General features: G+C 50.2%; 1 protein-coding gene and 1 long non-coding RNA gene across 2 annotated transcripts; one reads left to right on the top strand and one right to left on the bottom strand.

The window, feature by feature from the left end:
- Window positions 1-1002: 1002 nt before the first annotated feature.
- Window positions 1003-18621, bottom strand: RNPEP (arginyl aminopeptidase). Its single transcript, XM_047704574.1, has 11 exons — window positions 18106-18621; window positions 14055-14195; window positions 13591-13739; window positions 9509-9625; window positions 8600-8835; window positions 6236-6349; window positions 5240-5352; window positions 4953-5061; window positions 3520-3744; window positions 2612-2754; window positions 1003-1638 (listed from the first exon to the last, which is right to left on the bottom strand). The coding sequence occupies exons 1-11, from the start codon at window positions 18550-18552 to the stop codon at window positions 1480-1482; spliced, it is 1953 nt and encodes a 650-aa protein (XP_047560530.1). The 5' UTR covers window positions 18553-18621; the 3' UTR covers window positions 1003-1479.
- LOC125085805 (uncharacterized) lies at window positions 17703-19080 on the top strand. Its single transcript, XR_007123011.1, has 3 exons — window positions 17703-18008; window positions 18766-18817; window positions 18931-19080. It is a non-coding gene; the product is annotated as an uncharacterized LOC125085805 (long non-coding RNA).
- The last annotated feature ends 821 nt before the right edge of the window (window positions 19081-19901 follow it).

The raw sequence follows: 19901 nt of genomic DNA, 5'->3' as shown, positions 1-19901 counted from the left end.
CTGATAAGCCAGACACCGAGTTGGGGAGTAGGCGAGGCATCTGGGTAGCCCTAAAATCAGCCTTGCCTACAGCATATTGACAAAAACATCCCTGAAAGATCTATGGAGACAGTCTGCCATCGAATTGCAAGAGGAGATCCTACAACCCTGAATCCCTCTCCTCAGACCCCAAGTTCCCTCGCTGCTAGTGAAGCTCCTGGTATAGCAGGGGACGGAGGTCCTCACCAGCCTGCCACCTGCTCAACGGCCGTTCCCTCTCCTCAGACCCCAAGTTCCCTCGCTGCTAGTGAAGCTCCTGGTATAGCAGGGGACGGAGGTCCTCACCAGCCTGCCACCTGCTCAACGGCCGTTCCCTAACTCTTGCGAAGTAAGAGCGAGAACAGATCTCTCGAAGCCCCGGTGCATGGAAGGCAGGAGGCCTGAATGCATAACCTCAAAGCCAAGGACATGGCCACACATGGAGACTTGGTCGGGAGTGCCTTGTACTGAAGAGAGGCAACTTAAATATATTTAAATATTTCTTGGTGACCCTTCCCTCAAATCCAAGCTGCTAACTGCTGAGATTCCCATGCTGAAACCAGGAAATCAGAATGCAGTGCCAAGTTCTAAACCCACTCTATTCCTTATCCAGGATCAAAGTAGGTGGGGCCCAGTGAAGGATGGTGAGAAGGGCAGAGAAAAAAACATTAAAATACCATTTTTTAAGCAATGGAACACATGAAGAGGAATGGCACTACAGGCAGGGAACATAGCTGCCTTCACAGAAAACTGGAATGAGGTTCATTTGCTATAAGTGGGCTTCGACAATACTGCCCTGTATTTTCCCATCTGTAGGTGTGGGACCCCCATCTCCTATGTCTGGGAGTTCCCTGCAGACAGAGAAGCACTGTCAGCCTCTGGGGTGACCCCCCCCTTGTAACCTTCTTAGAACATCTGTCCGCACAGAGGACACGTGTAGAAGTGGAAATTTCATGGCCACTCAGGTCGTAACTCCAACTTAAATACTTTTCACTTAAAAATATTTATTAAAATAAAGATTAAACCTGAAAAACATGAGTTACCAGAATACAGCCCTTTGCATAGTACTTCAAGAATCAGAGAAGGGGAAGAAAGGGGAGGGGAGGAAAGGGGAGGGGAAGGAAGAGTAGGAGAGGGAAGGGGAGGAAAGGGGAGGGAAGAGATAAGAAAATCCTCTCTGCTCTTCCCAGAGAACTGGGAGGAGGGAGAAGACTGTTCGCCTTCACCAAAGCCGGCAGCCTACACTGAGAGAGCTGTGGAAGGTTCTCCGGTCACAGGACTTACTGATCCAGAGAAGTTTCCACCAGAGCAGAGGCCCAAGAGTCACAGACACCAAGCCCTGAGAACAGATTTTCCGAAGGGTGTGTAAACTTCAGGAATTTGATTGGAGAACTGGAATTTGGGAACAGTATTCTGAAAGCCTGAAAAGTCAGAAGAGGCAGAAGCCATGCCCAGGAGCCTCTAACTGCCCTTAGGCGCCACAATCTGCTGGACGTAGCTGACAACATTGCTGTGGAGCTGGGGGGCAGTGGCCGCGAAGGTCTCCTTGGCAAGGGTCTGGGCTACCTTGCTGCCAGCCATCATCGCGTGGTACAGTGGAAGAGTGTACTTCTGCTTCCCCTGCAAGAGACACACATACCCACGGCCTGAGCGGCCTGCTCAGTGAGTCGGCACAGCCCCAACCCCAGGGTCACCCTAATAGCCGGCCTGCTCAGGAGCCAAAGGGGATGTGGCTATCAGGGCTGGAACGAGGAGGGTCCCAGGCAGGCATGCTCTTACTCTGGTATCTTCTTGGGGGCCAAAGATCCCTGTAGGTAGGTCTTGGTATCCACTCCAATCCATGCTAGCACAGGGGTGTCTACACTCTTTTTTTTTTTTTAAGTAGGCTCCTTAGAGTGGAGCCCAGCACAGGGTCTGAACTCACGACTGAGATCAAGACCTGAGCTGATAGCACATTAAAACGGAGGGCCGCGTAAGGCCCAACTGCAGGCAAGCACCAGAAAACCCACAATTGTCAAATTTGCACCAATGTGAGAATGCCATGTCACAAAGCTCCTCAAGTCCAGAGACTTGGAGAAGCCTAAGGAGGGCTCAGAACTCCTCCAGACAGGAACGCAGCTCCCAGCGCCAATAGAGGGGGGCATCTGAGTGCTGCTTTGGACCCAGCCCCGTCCTGCCCCAGGCTCGGAGGCACTCCAGCCCTTCCCCAGCAGGACCACTGCTGGCCTCGGAGCCCTCCCGGGTGGTGGGCTTCCCTAGGAAGCAGGCACCTATGGCCTTACCCTCCACTCACCTCTCTTGTCCTTGGGCCCCTCCTTCCAAGACCAGCCCTCAAGTCCCGCTTTACCCTTCTTCCCAGTGTGGGGTTAGCTCTGACCAGCTTGGGGCCTTCAGGCCTCACCAGGTCATCTGCAAAACACTTCCAACCCTGGAGGCTTCTCCCCGCCATGGCAATCCCTCCCCTGGCCACACTCAGGAATAAGACTGCTGAGTGGGGTCCTCTCCCTTCCCCTCCGCCCACAGGACTATGCCTTACCGGTGAGGCGGCCCACTGTGTGGGCCTGAAGGGGTCGAAGAGTTGGGGGTTCCCTACCTGGCTCTGCAGGAATTCCTTCACCTTCCAGAAATCCTCCTGGTAGTCATTCTTAAGGACGATGTGGCCCCATCGTAGCCGGAGCTCTGCATTCTGGGAGTTTGAGATCTTTGGGTACGTCTCTCCAAGTTTTTTCACATTCCCTGAAAAAAGAAAATGGGTTTTTAAAGGCTGTGTCATCAGAGCCACGACCGCGTGGCTACAGGCCTACAGGCCCTCCCGAAAGCCCCTGCGATAACGTCAGGGAGGTTCCCGACCCCCCACTTTACACTCCTCCTGCTCATCTTATGCTCCGGGAGGGAACTACTGCCTGACCCTCAAGCTCACCTTCACGTCTAAGGCTCTTCCACAAAACTTCCCTTAATGTGATTACAGACCTTCTGTCATCATCCCACTTACCTTTCAGGTAATCTCCCTAAAACAGCTGTGACCGCCCAGCTGCTGAGAACTATCTGGGCTCTCACTTTTTCTCTTTCCAGCACCCCTGGAGGAAGGTTATTCCTGCCTGAGCGGCCACACGGCAGTAGTGGTTGAGACCATCCCGATCCCAAGCCCGCCACCCACTGGCTCTAGGACCTATTTCATCTCCTGTTACCTTCAGGGTCACCGTCACAGCCCCCAGGCATGAGCGGTTAGGAGGACTCAAGACTTCAGAATCACGTGCAGAGCCGGAGGGCGCAGTGAGCACTGGGCTGCAGGAGTCCCTTCCCCCCACCCGTGTGTGGGACTCCCAGCAGCCTTCGAGGTGCTCCCTGTGACGTGCTTGTGACCACCTGCCAACACCCGGCAGTCGCCTGGGGGTGAGCATTGCAACGGCCTTCCTCTGGGTCTCCCTCTTGCCCCTGACATCAAGCTCTGTACACACGGAACCTTGATATGCTGCGTTCATTTGCCCCACTTTTTCTTACCAGCGGGGAGAGGGGATTTCTGGAGGATCTTATCGAGGAAATAGACCAGCTGGTATGTCTTCCAGGTGGAAATGGCCACAGCTTCAATGGCCTTCATGTCCAGCTCCTCGGTCTCCCACAGCTGGGCCAGCTCTTCAGCGGGCTTCATAAGTGAGTCGCCAGGGGAAAGGTCAGGGAGGTAGGGGGGCCAGCCTGGGACATTCAACCACCGATCAAACTCAAAACCTGTTTGGTAGAAGGAGAGAGGGGGCCATCGGAATTCTCTGGCAACGTCAAGGTCAACTTGGCTCCAGCAACACCCATACCTCAAGCTCCTGTCTGCCTCTCTCGATCCCAAACTGCTTCTCTGATTTTAACATCACTTTCCCACGCGACTACCTGCTCCAGCCAGGTCCCACTTCCATGGAGGCCCACAGACTGTTAACAAGGGCCCGGCCCCTTTTCCTACTGTGACACTAGATCTCAGTCAATTAACACTGTGCTACCAGAACCAAGTGGATAAAGGCTTTCCTAGCTTCAGTCAAGTTCACGTTCTCCTTCAGATGAGCAGAACAGCGTGGCGTCAGGGCTCCTGGGCCCTGGGACTGGGCTACCCGGGTTCCTATCCCAGCCCTGCCATTAACTAGCTGGGAGGCCACTGGCACATTACTTCGCCTCTCCGCGCCTCCCTTTTATCTGTAAAATGATAAAAGGCAGGGTGAGAGGCCCTGCATTTGTTGGCAGTGGTGAGGATTAAGTAAGCAAATACACAGTGTGAGTTTAGCAGGCTGCCTGGTGCGAAGGGAGCACTCAGTAATTATTAACTTCCATCAGCCACGGAGTCTCATGACCTTGAAGTGGGAGCCTCCAAGCAGAGAGTAGGTGCTCCGGGCCTGACCAGCCCCGGCTGTCAGGGGAAGTGACTTTACCAGACCAACCGTGGCCTGACTCAGAGTGCCCAGCACGGGTGGGGTATCTCCAGCAGGCAGCCTCGTCCACGACAGGCCACTGTCTACTCATAGGGAGCGGGGCCTCCCAAGCTGAAATCAGGGCAGCCACTGGGCTTCTCCTGTACTCCGAAGGCCACAGAGGCAACTCCACGCTTGCAAGCTGGGGCGGCTGCTGGTCCTGCGGCCCTGGGTCATAGCTGGGGCGGCTGCAGCTCCCGGGGCAGAAGTGGGGGTTTGGTCATGTGTGTGTAGGTTTGAGGAAAATGGAGACAGAGAGGAGACACTGAGGGGAGAACAGTGGAGAAAAGGAGGCTGGGAGGAGCTGAGAGAAATCATTCTTGTGGAACAAGGCCTGGGACCCTGGGCGGGTCTGCGCCCCTAGGTGCCACTTACTGGAGGACTCAGATTTCACGTTTCCGGCCCCGATCTTCGTCTTCCTGGATGGAAATTAGACATAATTCTCTACTATCTCCTAGTAGCCTGTAGGCCAGCTCCTCTGCTCACCTGGAATGGACTCCACTCTCCTTTTCTTCAGCTCAGGGAAGTATTCCAAGTAGAATTCTAGAAAGTCCTCAGCTACGATACTTTGGAATTTGAATTCATTAACATAGGCCTGCAGGGAGGGAGGTACTTTTCAGTCATTCTGGATCCTCTGGGGAGAACAGTCCCTCGGTGCCTTGGGTTCTCCTCCAACCCCCTGTCCCTTCCACCCCTGCCTCTACCCCTGGACTCTGGCCCAGCTGGCTTCTCTGCTCCGCCTCCTTCCCCCCTCATCTCTGAGTTGACTATACCTTGAGAAAATTGTCAAACTGATCCTGATCACCCACCAAGTGGGCCAGGTATGAGACAAAGCAGAAGCCTTTCTCGTAGGGGGTCTCGTTATAGGTATCATCCGGGTCGACACCTAGCAGAGAAAGCAGACACTTGTAACTTGTCACTGTCATTGTTCCTCTCCAGCTCCAGATTCTACAAGTAATTAGGGAAGAGATCAGACTTCAGCTTCCTTGGGTTTGGCAAAGGCCAGGAAAGTCTCCAGATCGACCACGGCCTCTCTCAAGCGACTTCAAAGTTGATCTTAAAGGGTCATTAACTATGGCCCTAATAAGAGGACAAAGAACCAGCCTTCCAGGGGAACTGGCAAGTTTCCTTATTCCTGGGGTTGCTTTGCTCCATTGGGTTCCATGGACTCTTAGGACTGAGCACAGGGCTTGGTGCCTCTTCTAGGCCAGTCGGTCACCACCTACACTCAACTGCCCCTCCCAGAACAACTGGTTGTTTCTACGAATGGTCTAGACCAAAATAAACTAATGACCAGGCTACAAGAAGTTCATTTTCATGGTCATTGGCATCAAGGAACGTAAGCTTAAATCACACAGACAGGTTTTAGATTAGTCATACATGGAAATAAAGAAAAATGTCAGAAAATAAAAACACATGACCTTGGACAAGTCATTTGACTTGTTGGGCGCTCACTCACGTCTTCTGTAAAATAAGGCTCAGGCTCGAGCTACACGACTACAGTTCTCACTTGATAGAAAAATCACGGCAAAGAGCCCTGGAAAACGACAGGGGCCCGTACATAAAACTGGAAGGAACTCCTAACAGACTGGAATGGCTTCGGTTGAGTCTGCCTAGAGGTCAGGGAATGGCTGAAAAGGGCTCTGGAGGGCTGCTGCTTCCCAAGGAGAGTAGTCAGGGAGTACACTGATTAACATGAAGCTCAAATAACTTGGGCCTCCAAGCTCAGTGCTGGGAAGTGGGTAGTAGGACAGAGGAGTTTCCCGGACCTGGTTCGATCTTCACGCGGAGCTTGTTGAGTGGGTTCTCCTCGCCAGTGATGTCCATGTGTTGCCGAAGCAGAGCCCGCCCAGTCGCAGCTTCCAAGCATGTATAAGCAGAGCCTGGGGCAAAAAGAATCAATAGGCCTCAACTCAAGAACACCACCCCCAAGAATAATTTCCGGACGAAAGAGGGTGTGCTGCCCCCTTGTGGCCACAAGAACCATGACAGATAGCTGAAGATTCAACTCCTCACCCCCCTGGGGACGCCAGGGCAACCTGGCCACAGAGAGCCCGACTCAGCCCCTAGCTTCTGGTTGCTCCGGACTACAAATGACTCACTTTGCTCTGGCTGTCGGTCTCGCCCAGACATGATGAGGGAATCTCACCTTTTCCCATGACTGTTATCTTTCCCTATCTGTATATTTTTATTTTTAGAGATAGTAATTTGATCTATAAAAGCAAACTATTTTTCATTTGATCGTTCCAGTCAGACAAGAGAAACTGTCACCCCCAATTTTTCTAGTGGTCTCTACATCTCATTCTGGCTCTAAAAATGACCAAGGGAATGGTGGAGGGAAGGGGGCCAGGTTTTGAACCAGCCACCTCTGCTGCTCACAGGGTGTTCTGCCTCTGGGTGAGGTACTCAATCTCTCTCAGCCTCAACTTCTTCATCTGCATAGTGGGCTGACAACATCTGCTTGGAGGATTCTTAGTGGCTGGGTAAGATATCCACAAACAATCTCTTATTCCATATACTCTGGATGAAAGCATACATTTGTACCAACTTTCTGGGAGGCAATGGACAATGTGTGCTAAAAAACCTTTAAAATGTTCAGATCCAGAAATTACATTTCTAGGAATTTATCTTCCCTAAGATTGTCTTAGATATGCATGAACATTTATATGTAAAAATATTTGTCAAAACATTCTTTGATTAGAAAACTGAAAATAGGGTGCCTGGGTGGCTCAGTGGGTTAAGCCGCTGCCTTCGGCTCAGGTCATGATCTCGGGGTCCTGGGATCGAGTCCCGCATCGGGCTCTCTGCTCAGCAGGGAGCCTGCTTCCCTCTCTCTCTCTCTCTCTGCCTGCCTCTCCGTCTACTTGTGATCTCTCTCTGTCAAATAAATAAATAAAATCTTTAAAAAAAAAAAAAGAAAAGAAAACTGAAAATAACGGGGGCGCCTGAGTGGCTCAGTTGGTTAAGCATCCGACTCCTGATTCCGGATCAGGTCATGATCTCAGGGTCATGAGATGGAGCCCCCTGTTGGGCTCCACGCTGAGCATCGAGCAGGGAGTCTGCTTGAGATTCTCTCTCCCTCTCCCTTAGCCCCTTCCCCTGCTCACACATTCTCTCTCTAAAAAAAAAAAAAAGAAAAGAAAAACTGAAGATAACCTAACAACTAGAAACTGAATATGTTAAGAAACATCCGTACTATGCAGCTATAGAAGAAAATTTAATGACTTGGGAAAATGTTCATTAACTTCATTAGGTTTTAAAAAAAAAAAAGGCAGCTGGAAGGTTTGATGATTCACACACACATAGGAAAATGTCTGAAAGGACAGGCGTCGATGATCTCTGAACAATGAGACTGTGGATAAACCTACTGTGTGTTCTTTCTCATAGAAATCAAAATAGATTTTCATGTGAGAAATAATAAAAATAATACATGTTATATTTTTAAAGACCTGATATATAGCAGGTTTTCAATGACACAATGTTGAGAAAATATTTTAAAAGCACACCTGGGCTCCATGTGGGGTTCTGTCCCCACCTGCTAAGTGGCTTGGGCAAATTTCTTATGCTTTTTGAGTCACGGTGAACTCATACATAAAATGGAAATCCTATCTGTTTCATAGGGCTACTGAGAAATTGTTAAATGAGGTATTTTTAATAAGGTGCCTGTACAAAGCTGGTAGGTAGGTGTTCAAGAGAAGGTAATGATTATAATGATCTTATGATTCACTTGTAAAATTAACTAGCCATGTGGGTGAATGACCCTGGGCAGCTCTCCCCGAGGGGTTGCCTGGCTGAGCACCGAGTGAGGTTTCAGCTTAGCTGAGGGGTCCTTTCACTCTCGGGCCCCTTATCAGTTCATGCCACCAACACGCAGTTTCTGGGACACTCCCCCCCCGCTGCCACTCACCACCAATGACTCAGTGCCATGTCACGCCGTGGGGCTCATCCACTCAGAAGGGACTCTTGTCTAGAGTTGGTCCTCGCTGGCCTTTCACCAGAGCTTTCTGCACCACTGCCCCTCCCTTCATGCTCGCATGTGTCCTGAAACCCCGAAGGAGACCACACAGCCTCGCAGATGAAAGAATGAGACGCGGGGTCCCTAGGAGAAGGCCGGCACCGGAGAGCTGGCTTACCAAAGAGGACAGTGGAGATCCTCCTCTGGGCATACATGGTGAAACCTTCATTGAGCCAGAATTCACCCCAGTTGGCATTAGTGACCAGGTTCCCGAACCAACTGTGGGAGATCTCGTGGATGATGACGTCGGCCAAGGAGCGGTCCCCTGCCAGCAGGCAGGGGGTGACAAAGGTCAGACAAGGGTTCTCCATTCCTCCAAATGGAAAGGATGGTGGCATGAAGAGCAGGTCATACCTGCCAAGAGAGCAAGAGGTCACAGACAAGTCTCGGCTCCCCAGGGCAGAGACCCTGCCTCACTTCCTCAGGCAGGGCCCTCAGCCCTGAGAGACACAGCCACCGAAGAGGTGGCACCCAACCCTGGGCCCAGCGCTGAAATGACACCCAGCCTTCTCCATCCTCCAGCCAGGTTGCTGGGACCTCCTTTTCACCAGGTTTTGCTCTCTTGGAGGTGGCTCTCGGGAAGCTGCTCCCTGTTTTCCTTCCAAGCAGGGTATGGCCGTATCATCAGCTTTGTCACGGTTAGCTCACTGATGGCTCGCTTGGGGTCACAAAGATCTAACAGACCCTCTGATCCGAGGAGGCTAACATGGGAGTGTGTGGCTGCGTCCAGCAATCAGAAAAGGTAAGTCACAAATGTCCCCTGACAGCGTTTCCCCATCTCCACACTCAGCAGCTAGAAGGCCCATTTTTAACACTTCAAGAACCTTCTCTCAGGGTCCCCTCCTCAGCAACAATGAAGGAGGCCTGGCTTCACCCTTCCTCTTCCCCTTCCTCCTCTCCTCTACTTCTGGGATTGGGGAACTTGGCTCTAGGAGACAGAGGAGGAGAAGCAACACCAGAAGGAAGAAGAGGAGGAAACCAGGGACTCAGCTTAGCAAAAGACATTGGAGTCAATGTGATACCACACCTTCCCCAAACGTAGGGTCCGAAAAGTTTCTCTCCTGTGGCCAGAAATTCTTCTATCACCCCGTTGTACTCCTCCTTGGCAGCCTCAATCAGGCAGGGCTCGGCCCACACCCGGCTCCTAAAGGCAAGAGCACAGAAAAAGCAGACTGGTCTTTGGAGACCTATTGTGGAGACCTGATCCCAAAAGCACCTGGAGAAATGTGGCGGTCTCATATTCGAGCCACATGAATGTGACGGCGTGGCCAGCCACAGAAACAGGAGGTGCGAGGTCAGGTCGCCTGCGCGGGTCTGAGGCTGCTTGCCACACCTGATGAATGAGATCCCGGCGCCGTGTTGTGGCGGAGCTGGCTCCCGTGCACAGCAGGCTCTAACTCACAGCACTGTCCTGTTCTGTCTCCAGCAATGAATGTGACCTTGCAAAAGTCACTGACCTGAGCCTCAGTGTGCCCATCTGTAAAGTGGGTGGGGAAGATGAAAGAAGACTGCATGTAAGACAGCAAAGGGGATGGGTTCCGGGTGAGGAGGAGGGAAGGCTTCCTCTCTGCCCCTGTGGAAGCTCAGGAAATATTCTAGCAGGAGAAGGAGCAGGTACTCCCCAAGGAGCAGAAGCAGGGGCCTCGGAGTAGAAACTGTACACGCAGGGGAGGAACCACCAAGAGTCTGGACTACTGGCGCGCTCACCGTCAGATCAGGGCTGGGGGCGGGGAGGCAAGGGCGGGTACAGAGCCCTCGACACTCCAGTCACAAAGGGCCCGATATGCCACGTGACACAGCTGGCCCTTCAGAGCCATGACAGTATTTTATTTATTTTAAGATTTTTATTTATTTATTTGACAAATAGAGAGACACAGCGAGAGCGGGAACACAAGCAGGGGGAGTGGGAGAGGGAGAAGCAGGCTTCCTGCCCACAGGGAGCCTGATGCGGGGCTCGATCCCAGGACCCTGGGACCACAACCCGAGTCGAAGGCAGGCGCCTAATGACTGAGCCACCCACGTGCCCCACAACAGCATTTTAAACCAGTAAGTGGTGGGCGCCTAGGTGGCTCAGTGGGTTAAGCATTTGCCTTCAGCTCAGGTCATGATTCCAGTCTCCTGGGATCGAGTCTCACATTGGGCTCCTTGCTCATCAGGGAGTCTGCTTCTCCCTCTCTCTCTGCCCCTCCCCCCTGCTCGTGCTCTCTCTTTCTCAAATAAATAAGTAAACCACTAAGCGGTATTATCAGAGTGAGTCCTGAGAGATCACTCTAGCTGTCGTACCAGAAGGTACCTTTAAATTACAAAAGTGAGTGCATATCCCCAAGAAAAGTACGGAGGAGAGGAGAATGGGCCCAAAACAGAGTCCTGGACAGCACCAGCACATGGGGGCTGCTGGGCAGAGAAAAGCCCACAAAGGAGACCAGAGAGGACGAGCCAGGGGGTCCTGGAACCAGGACAGAATTGTGTCATGGAAGCCAGAGGAGGGTCGAGAGGCAGAAGGAAAGTGCAGAACACCAAAACAAGGATGGAGGAGAAGGCAACGTGCTACACAAGTTGAGGCCAGTGGCTCTCTCACTGCAGGAGTTTCTGTGGCACAACGGGGAGAGGTGCTGGGTTCCCACAGGTCCAAGCAGTACATGGAGGGTGGGCAGGAGAAATGCTACTCTTGTAAGAAACTCAGCTAAGTAGGGAAGCAGAAGGTCATGTGCTAGGAGGGAGCATGGAGTCAATGAGCATGTTTTCTGCTTTGTTTTTGAGCTACGAGAGACTGAAACATGGTTAGGGTTGGAAGGAAAGAGCCAACGGGGGAGAAGGCTGCACATTTGAAGAGTGAGGGGTAAACAACAAGACAAAGCCCCACCAGATTTGGGGAGGGACCGAACCAATGATGGCTCAAAGGCAGAGATGTGGTTCCAACAGAAGCATGGACATCCCTCTTTGGAGTTCAGAGGGAGAAAGGGAAGGACGACAGCCGATGAAGATGACGTTTTACATGGAAAACAGGAAGCTGACATAAGTGTATCTGACAAATTAAACATTCTCAATAAAGTAGGAGACAAGATCTTCTGCTTGGAGGGAGGGTCTGGTGTCTGAATAGGAAATTTGAAGGCAAAAGTCTTCCTTTAAGGAGAGGGAGCCAGGAAGATCAATGAAACGACTGGTGACCAACACTGAAGGCGACCAATACTGAAGGCGTATCTGTAGTTGAAGACAACCTTTGTTCGTCCCACTGAGCCACCCAGGCGCTCCAAGCTACTTTAGCTTGCTACAACTAGAAGGCAAAGCCTAGGCTAGACAGATGGCATCCAAGATACTTCCTCTAGCACAGAGATTTCTGTCAAAAGAAACTGGGATATTCTCAGGCAAGCTGGAATTTTATCACCAGCAGTCTAGCACGATAAGGACTGGATGTGCAATGGAAATGCCCGGGTTGGCGTTCCAGCTCTGCCAGCAACGTGACTTTGTACAAGCAATGCCACCAGAAGCCTCAGTTTGCTTATCTGCGACAAGGAGACAACAGTAACCCCCTCAGTGAGGTTATGTGAGGGTTAGAAGAGATTATACATAAATCAGGACTAGAACATGCCCACTAGCTCTTGTACCCGGGATTTTCCTCCTGTGTTAACAGGGACTGGGATTGGTGGCCAAGTTTGCCAGAAGAGCCTCTCATCTAACACAGCTTCACAAGATCCTAAGATGTTCCCTGCGAGGCAAGGACTATCTACCTGGGAAGAGAGGGAAGACGTCATCACCAGTTAAATAATTCTATCGCTTGGACTAGTATACTGTATTGTCTTTTTATTACAGAAGGCTCAGAAAAAAATCAGTATTCTCTGGTGCATTTAGAATATTTTTTTTCTTTCATTTCTCATTAATAGGTCACACTCTTGGGCATCTGGGTGGCTCAATTGGTTAAGCATCTGCCTTCGGCTCAGGTCATGATCCCGGGGTCCTGGGATTGAGTCCCGCATCAGACTCCCTGCTTCTCCCTCTGCCCCTCCCCCTGCTTGTGATCTCTCTCTCTCTCTCTCAAATAAAAAAAAAAATAAATAAAATAAATAGTTCATACTCTTATTAACAGAACCTTAGTAAGAGTAAATACTCTAAAATAACCTTCCTTTACTTATCTATTTTCCAGTCAACCGCAACAATGACGCTCCTCTGCTTACCTACTACCCTATCAGAAAGACTGACCTTCATGACAGGAGAGGTCTTTCAGGACAGGTACCATTCTGAGTGTGTGTGCTGGAGGCAGATGCCAGTGGCATCCCATCTCTCATTCTCGATGAAGCCCAGGAACGAAGATTCATGATCTGAGCAGGGCTACTGAGCCCAGCTATGAGGTCTGATACTCGTAACCAATGCGGTCAAGGTCAGCACCGCCTCCAGGACTGGAGAGCAGGGTGGCAGCGACAGAGCCGGGCAAAGTGCCACAGCTTTACTGCCCAGCCTTTGGGCATTTTACCACAGGATTACACTGTACCGGCAGATCGTAAGAGAGCCAGGAGAAACCGATACTCCCGGTCAAGTTTCTGTTTGCAGGAAACCTTACAAAATCCTTATTCATCTCCATTAAACTCATCTAACTTCATGGAGGTATCTCTGCCACCATGGGTTCAGGTGTACATATCTGCAGAGGAGAAGGAACTCCCACTCTCCTCTCTAGAGGCCAACAATGAGATCAAAGTGTACATTTCCGGGAACTATGTGCTAGAGAAAATGGGGCGATTTGGTACAAAGATTAAAAAGCAAATATAATTGCTAGAGGGGAATTCAGAACTAAAAGATCCTAACAAAGATGAGTCTTCTAGAACTGCTGCCTCGGTGCCAACCACAGGCTACAAGGTGGCCCAGGACAGGAGCTCCTGCCACTCGCAGGACTGATTACCTCATTCCAGACAGCAGGATGAGAACTGGAGTGGGGCAGAGGGGGGAGAGCCCATCCTCCCTCTGTACTCATGCCACATGCTTCTGGGCTGCGAACAGGCTGTCCATTCAGAGAAGTTTCGAGAGTGTCCCAAGAACCATCCCAGCTGGGCCAGTGGTCAGAGGCCTCCTTGCCTTGAGGTCAGTCTGACCTTGCCTGTAGGGGTCTTTGTCTCCTACCTGGGTCCAACTTCCGCCGACACCAGATCTCCAATGGCCAAAGCTATCAGATAGGAGGGGATGGGATGACACATCTCAAAGAAGAACTTATTCGGACCTTTCTTCTCCCAGGTGTTAGCACTCATCACAGCTGTGAAGCCATCTGGAACCTGACAACAGAGGAAGCTTAGAGGAGATTTTTATCCAGAGAGAGTGTCCTTTTGATTCGCTGGAAGAACAGCATGGCTGGCAACCTGCATGGTGACAGCCACCACTAGGAGCCTGTCTTGGAGGACACAAAGGTTTCAAGAGACTGAACTTGTGCTAGGCTGATGGGATTTAGCAAAGATAAAATATTTGTAGATGGAGGAATTTTGCAGATGTACCACTGGATGGATGTTAACAACTGAGCAGCTGAAATGTGAAGAGATAGATCTAAAATTTTCAATCCCAAGGGCAGGTTCTCTTAACCTTAATCCTCTTACCTCAACAAGAGCTGAATATGTGCATTTCACTGCAGGAGTGTCGAAGCAAGGGAAGAAGGCCCGGTTCAGCACAGCCTGACCCTGGGTGTAGACAAAAGGCTTCTTCTTTCCTGCGGTCTGCTCAGGAGCCAACCAGCAAACCTAAGAGAACAGAACATTTCAAAACTGACACCCCCTACTTGAGCTCAGTCCAGCCAGAGAAAAGGAGTTGGCTGGCCGGGGAGAATGTTAGGTAATCTTTACGATCCTGCCAGCAATTTGGTCCTGACTAGGAAGTTCTCTCCTACTGTGTATTTAATCCACCCTGAAACCCATGCCAAGGTATTGACATCCACCTCCCATGGTAGAAACACCACAAAGGCTCCATCTCTCACTGTATCCCACTGGGTATCTTAAGAATTCCAGACACAGCCTCTGACCCTGGCATCCTCTCTTCCTCCCCTGAGTCCTTCACGGTATAGTAGTTTCTCATTAAAAATCAAACAAGGGGCGCCTGGGTGGCTCAGTGGGTTAAAGCCTCTGCCTTCTCAGAGTCCTGGGATCGAGCCCCACATCGGGCTCTCTGCTCAGCAGGGAGCCTACTTCCTCCTCTCTGCCTGCCTCTCTGCCTACTTGTAATCTCTGTCTGTCAAATAAATAAACAAAATCTTAAAAAAAAATTTTTTTTAAATAAAAATCAAACAAGAACCAACTGAGCAGCAGCTGTATTTGAACTTGAGATAAGAGCCACAGAAAAGCAGAAGGAAAGTGGGAGGAGTCTCCATTCTGAACAACGTTCTCCATTCCTGAAACTTACCCTTTCAGAATAAATGTATTTTTCCATCATAGGCATTGGCTATATATTATTTAAATTTCTTTTTTTTTTATTATTTAAATTTCTTTGGAAGATTTTATTCTTCAGCAATCTCTACTCCCAACATGGGGCTCAAACTTACAACTCCAAGATCAAGAGTTGCATGCTCTACCGACTGCGCCAGCTGAGTCCCCCAAACTATACATACTTCCTACATCGCTCTATCTTGAGGGAGCAGAGGCTATGTCAGCACCAAATGCCACTTAGAATTTAGAAAAGGATTTGCTAATTCTGGCAAGGTTTTAGAGGGGAACCAAAACTTTCTGGTTTAAAGGTGAGTAGGATCGAGATGGTCAAAAAGGAAAGGAGAAGACATTTTCAAGGAGGTAGACAGCAACATGAAGAAGGGAATGGATGGGCGATCCCTGGGAACTGGAGGTATTTCGGATACAGAGGTGGGAGGCATGCCTTGGCAGGTGGACTGAAAGGCTTTGAACATGGGTATTGGAGACCTACTTTTAAGAGGCATAAGGACGCCACGTGGAGATGTTGGGTTTTTCTTTGCTTGAGTTTCTTTTGTGTGTGTGTGAAAATTTAATGAGCCTCCTTCCAAAGGGCATAGTACAGATGGAAAGGAGGAGAACGGAATACCACAGTGGAAAAAGCAGCACTACTTCAGCCAGATGAGTGAGGTCATCATGAAACAGTCACAAATCATGTTGATACCATATACTCGGAATGCAATGCAAAGATAGCACTTTACCTTTGTGACATTCCACTAAATTTTGCGGTGAACCTAAAGCTGCTGTAAAAAACAAACTTTTAAAAAAAATTTTTAATAACTCGAGTCTGATCATGGGGGAAAAAAGACAAATTCCAATAGAGAGGCATCCTATACAATACTCCTCAAAACTGCCAAGGTCACCAAAAAGAAGGAAAGTCTGAGAAATTGTCATAGCCAAGGGGAGCCTTAGGATATATGAAAGCTAAATACTGTAGTATTCTGGATGGGATCCTGGAACAGAAAATGATACTAAGTAAAGCCTAGGAAGAAACTGAAAACAAACAAACAAAAAACTATGAACTTCAGGGGCGCCTGGGTAGCTCAGTTGGCTCAGGTCACGATCCCAAGGTCCTGGGATCAAGTCCCGGATCAGGCTTCCTGCTTAGTGGAGGGCCTGCTTCTCCCTCTGAAGCTACTCTCTTTTTCTCTCTGTCAAATACAAAAAATTCTTAAAACAAACAAACAAACAAAAAACCCAACTATGAACTTTAGTTAATAATACTGTATCAGTATTGGTTCATTAATTGTAACAGATTGTATCATACTTACAAAATGCCAATAGAGCAATCTGTGTATGGAAGGGTATAGGAAAACTCCATTACTATCTGCTCACTTTTCTTGTTAATCTAAATTATTTTTAATTTAGATTAAATTTGCAGGGGGAGGGGCAGAGGGAGAGGATGAGAAAGAATCTCAAGCAGGCTCCACGTCCAGCACGGAGCCCAGTGCGGGAGCAGGGCTCAATCTCACAACTCTGAGATCATGACCTAAGCTGAAATCAAGAGTCAGCCACTTAGCGGACTAAACCACCCAGCACCCCTAAACTGCCTTTAATCCTATTATTGAAAGAAATTTAACGTGTTAACAGTAAGACTAACACAGTATTCACTAGGTACTAGGCACTATATTAGGCACTTCTATAAAGAAAATTCATTTAACTTTTGTCAAGTTCATAAGTACTGGTCATCCCCTCTAGTGTACCGTAATTCCTTATTCTTCATCTTTGAGGGTTTTGGGGGGGTTTTGTTTATAATGACATAGAGGAGAGAATGAAGGAGCCTGGTAATACAAGTATTTCCACTATATAAGAAAGAGTCTCAACTCAGGGTGAGGCTGTAATGTATAGTGATTAAGGTGAGTGCCCTCCCTCGGGATGTTGGCAATGAGAAGAAGGAATAAATGCGGGTTTCTTTAATGTAGATCTTCACAGTGCAAAGTGCAGGTGTCTGCTCTTACGTCTCTAATGAAAGCTATTTAGTCTATTTGAGGTGCCATTTTCAGTAGGTGATTTCAGAGACGGCTTGAAATTTCCATTTCCCCTGTTCAATTCCTAGTTCCTGCCCCAAACCAGAAGCTAGCACATAACAGGGCAACCAAATCCATTTACCGATGCTATGTTATCCCCAGGGGGCACTGGGTTTTTCCTTTGCCTTAGAGGTCAATTTACATTGCTTTGAACTTTTCATTTTTGAAACAAGTTCTATCCTGGGTTCCTTTATTCCCTGAATAAAGACGGAAACAGAACTGTCCTTTTAGCCAGCTCTAAGAGTGAAAGGAACTGCTAGCTAGATAAGTAAACTTTGATTGTAGGCATGCAGCCTACCCCTGGAACTTGTAACTCACTCTGCCTGAGACATGACTTGCAACCACGGCCTCAGGACTCTTTATGAAGGAGTTCCAAACTCTTACAACTGTAGGCCACATAACCACCCATCCTTTTAGTTCCAGTATTTGTCCCACCCCCCCAAAAAATTAATATTTAAGAGTCGATCAATATTTAAGAATCAACCAAGAATAAGAACAGGACCAACTTACTACAAAGCCTAGAACACCCTAATTCCAGTTCTCATTTTTACTCAAATTCTTCCATTAGACCGATCTAGTACTTCGCAGAAGAAAACAAAGTAACTCTCCGGGGTTCAGAGTTACTTCAGCCTGTGGCACCGCAAGAGCACGCGGACAAAGGGCTGAGTCAGCACCCAGGGCTAATTAACCGGCTTTGTCCCTACTGCTAGAAAGGAAAAACGAAGTAGCTCATTATCAGGCACCTAGGCCCCAAAGCCCTGTGACACGTTAAATTCGATTTATAAAGAGCCGGTGATCCAGAAAGCCGCACAGGATAGGGTTTCCTCTGCAGGCAGAACCGGCAACCAGACAGGGCGGTGTGTGAGAAGGAAGCAGAACCGTTGGGGAGGCAGGAAGGGCGGAAAAGACGGAGGGTGCACAGCTCGGAGGCTGGCCCGAAGCCAGAAGACGGAGAGCGGGGCAGCCGGGGAGGAAGAGAGGGCGCAGAAGGTGGGAGGGCGAGGGGCGTGCACCGAAGAGCTTCGGGACCCCTCCCAGCAACAGCGGAAGCATCTTCTCTCTGAGGATGGGCGTGAGTGCGGATCCGGGGACCAGCAACGCGGGGGGAGGGCGGGCAGGAAGGGGCCGAGTGAGGCCGCGGCGGGGCAGGGACCCGGGGTCGAACTCACCCCGGGTCCCTCCCCGACGCGGTAGGTGAGCAGAACCTGGAAGCGCTCGCCGGCCAGGCAGGGCTGCGGGAGGCCCACGCACAGGGCATGGCCGTAGTGCGAGAAGGGCTGCGTGTGGAAGGGCACGGGCTCCGCGGGCGGCTCCTCAGAGCCGGGCCGCTGTCGCCGCAGCGCCGCCGCCGTCACCTCGAGGCACGGGTGCGAGTCGAGCCGCAGCTCGGTGGCGCCCTCGGGCACCAGGCAGCGCAGCTCCAGGACCGCGGTGCCGCTCAAGCCCCGACTCCCGGGGCCCGGCCCCGGAGGCCCGAACTCGGCCCGCAGATCCAGGTGCAAGTGCAGTATCTGGAAGGCCCGGAAATTGGAGGCCGAGGCCACGTCCACCGCCTGCGCCGAGTGCAGCGGCCGCGGGGGCACGCAGCCGTCGCTCGGAGGCCCGTCGCTCCCCATTATCCTGCAGCGCCGCCGTTGAACTACTGTGCTGGAAGCCCACCAGCTCGCGGACTGCCGCGGGGAAGCCACGCCCCGAGCGCGCCGGGCAGTCTCAGGCCAGGCCCCGCCCCGCCCCGCCCCGCCGGTCACGCCCCCCAGAGAGGCCCTAGCTGGGTCGCGAACCCTCTCCCAAAACCTGAGACTTGACCACACCTCTCCATTGCTCTCCAGGTCACCCAATTTCCAGCTTTATACGAAGTACCTCAGGACCTTGGACAAAAAGGTATTTTGTGGGATACTTTGGTCCACATTTGTCCCTACTCATCCTACTGGGATGCTTCAGTACTCCGAGTGGTGCACCTTTCTCTGCTGACGTTGCGTTCCCTAATCTTGCAGGAAGGTAGCAGGATGTAGATTGAGCCCTGAATTGGAAGTGTCTGAGTTCGGGATCTCACATTCTGCGCTGAACCAATCAGTAGGACTGTGTGTGTCCTTGGGCATATCACCTCCAACAAAGATGGATCTCTCCAAACCCCTTTCTGCACCTGTAAGGTAGGAGTAATATCTCACGAGTTAATTGTGATAACTCAATCGGGTAATTTGTCTAAACACACTTGGTAAACACAGAGTTCCACACCAGACCAAGGTTCATCCATTCCCAGGGGCTCCAAACACACTTATCTTTCCGTTTTTCTGCCAAGGAATAGTCAGCACAGTGAAGAGTAACGCTAGGCTGTCGGTTGCGTGTGTTTTGTTTACCACAAAGCCTATCGAGCTAGGGGCACCTCTACCTTATACTTTTTTTCTGTATGAATAGGTTTGCAATAGCCCTTCCGTGAATAAGGAGCCAGTCAATGATACTTTCACTGATCAGGTGGGAAATGAGATTTTTAAAAAGATAACGTAGGGAGTCTTTCACAAAAGAGAATAGTATTCTATCATGTGTCACCTACTTTTACAGTGTTAAAATTTTATGAAATTGCTTATGGTAGTTTTTCTTAAGATTTTATTTATTCATTTGAGATAGATACAAAGAGAGAGCATGAGCAGGGGGAAAGGCAGAAGCAGACACCCTATCCTCGCTGGAGGCTGGATCCCAGGACCGAAGTTCATGACCCCAGCAGAAGGCAGTCACTTAACCATCTGAGCCAACCAGGCACCCTGATATGGTAGTTTTAAAAAATTCCATAAAGAGGGGCACCTGGGTGGCTCAGTGGGTTAAAGCCTCTGCCTTTGGCTCAGGTCATGATCCCAGGGTCCTGGGATCCAGCCCCGCATCGGACTCTCTGCTGCTCAGTGGGGAGCCTGCTTCCTCCTCTCTCTCTCTGCCTGCCTCTCTGCCTACTTGTGATCTGTCTAATAAATAA

This window comes from Lutra lutra, chromosome 15 (assembly GCF_902655055.1).
Source record: "Lutra lutra chromosome 15, mLutLut1.2, whole genome shotgun sequence".
In the NCBI taxonomy this organism is placed as follows: domain Eukaryota; kingdom Metazoa; phylum Chordata; class Mammalia; order Carnivora; family Mustelidae; genus Lutra; species Lutra lutra.
Note: the sequence above shows the minus strand (reverse complement) of the source record. Positions and strands in the feature narration are given on the sequence as shown.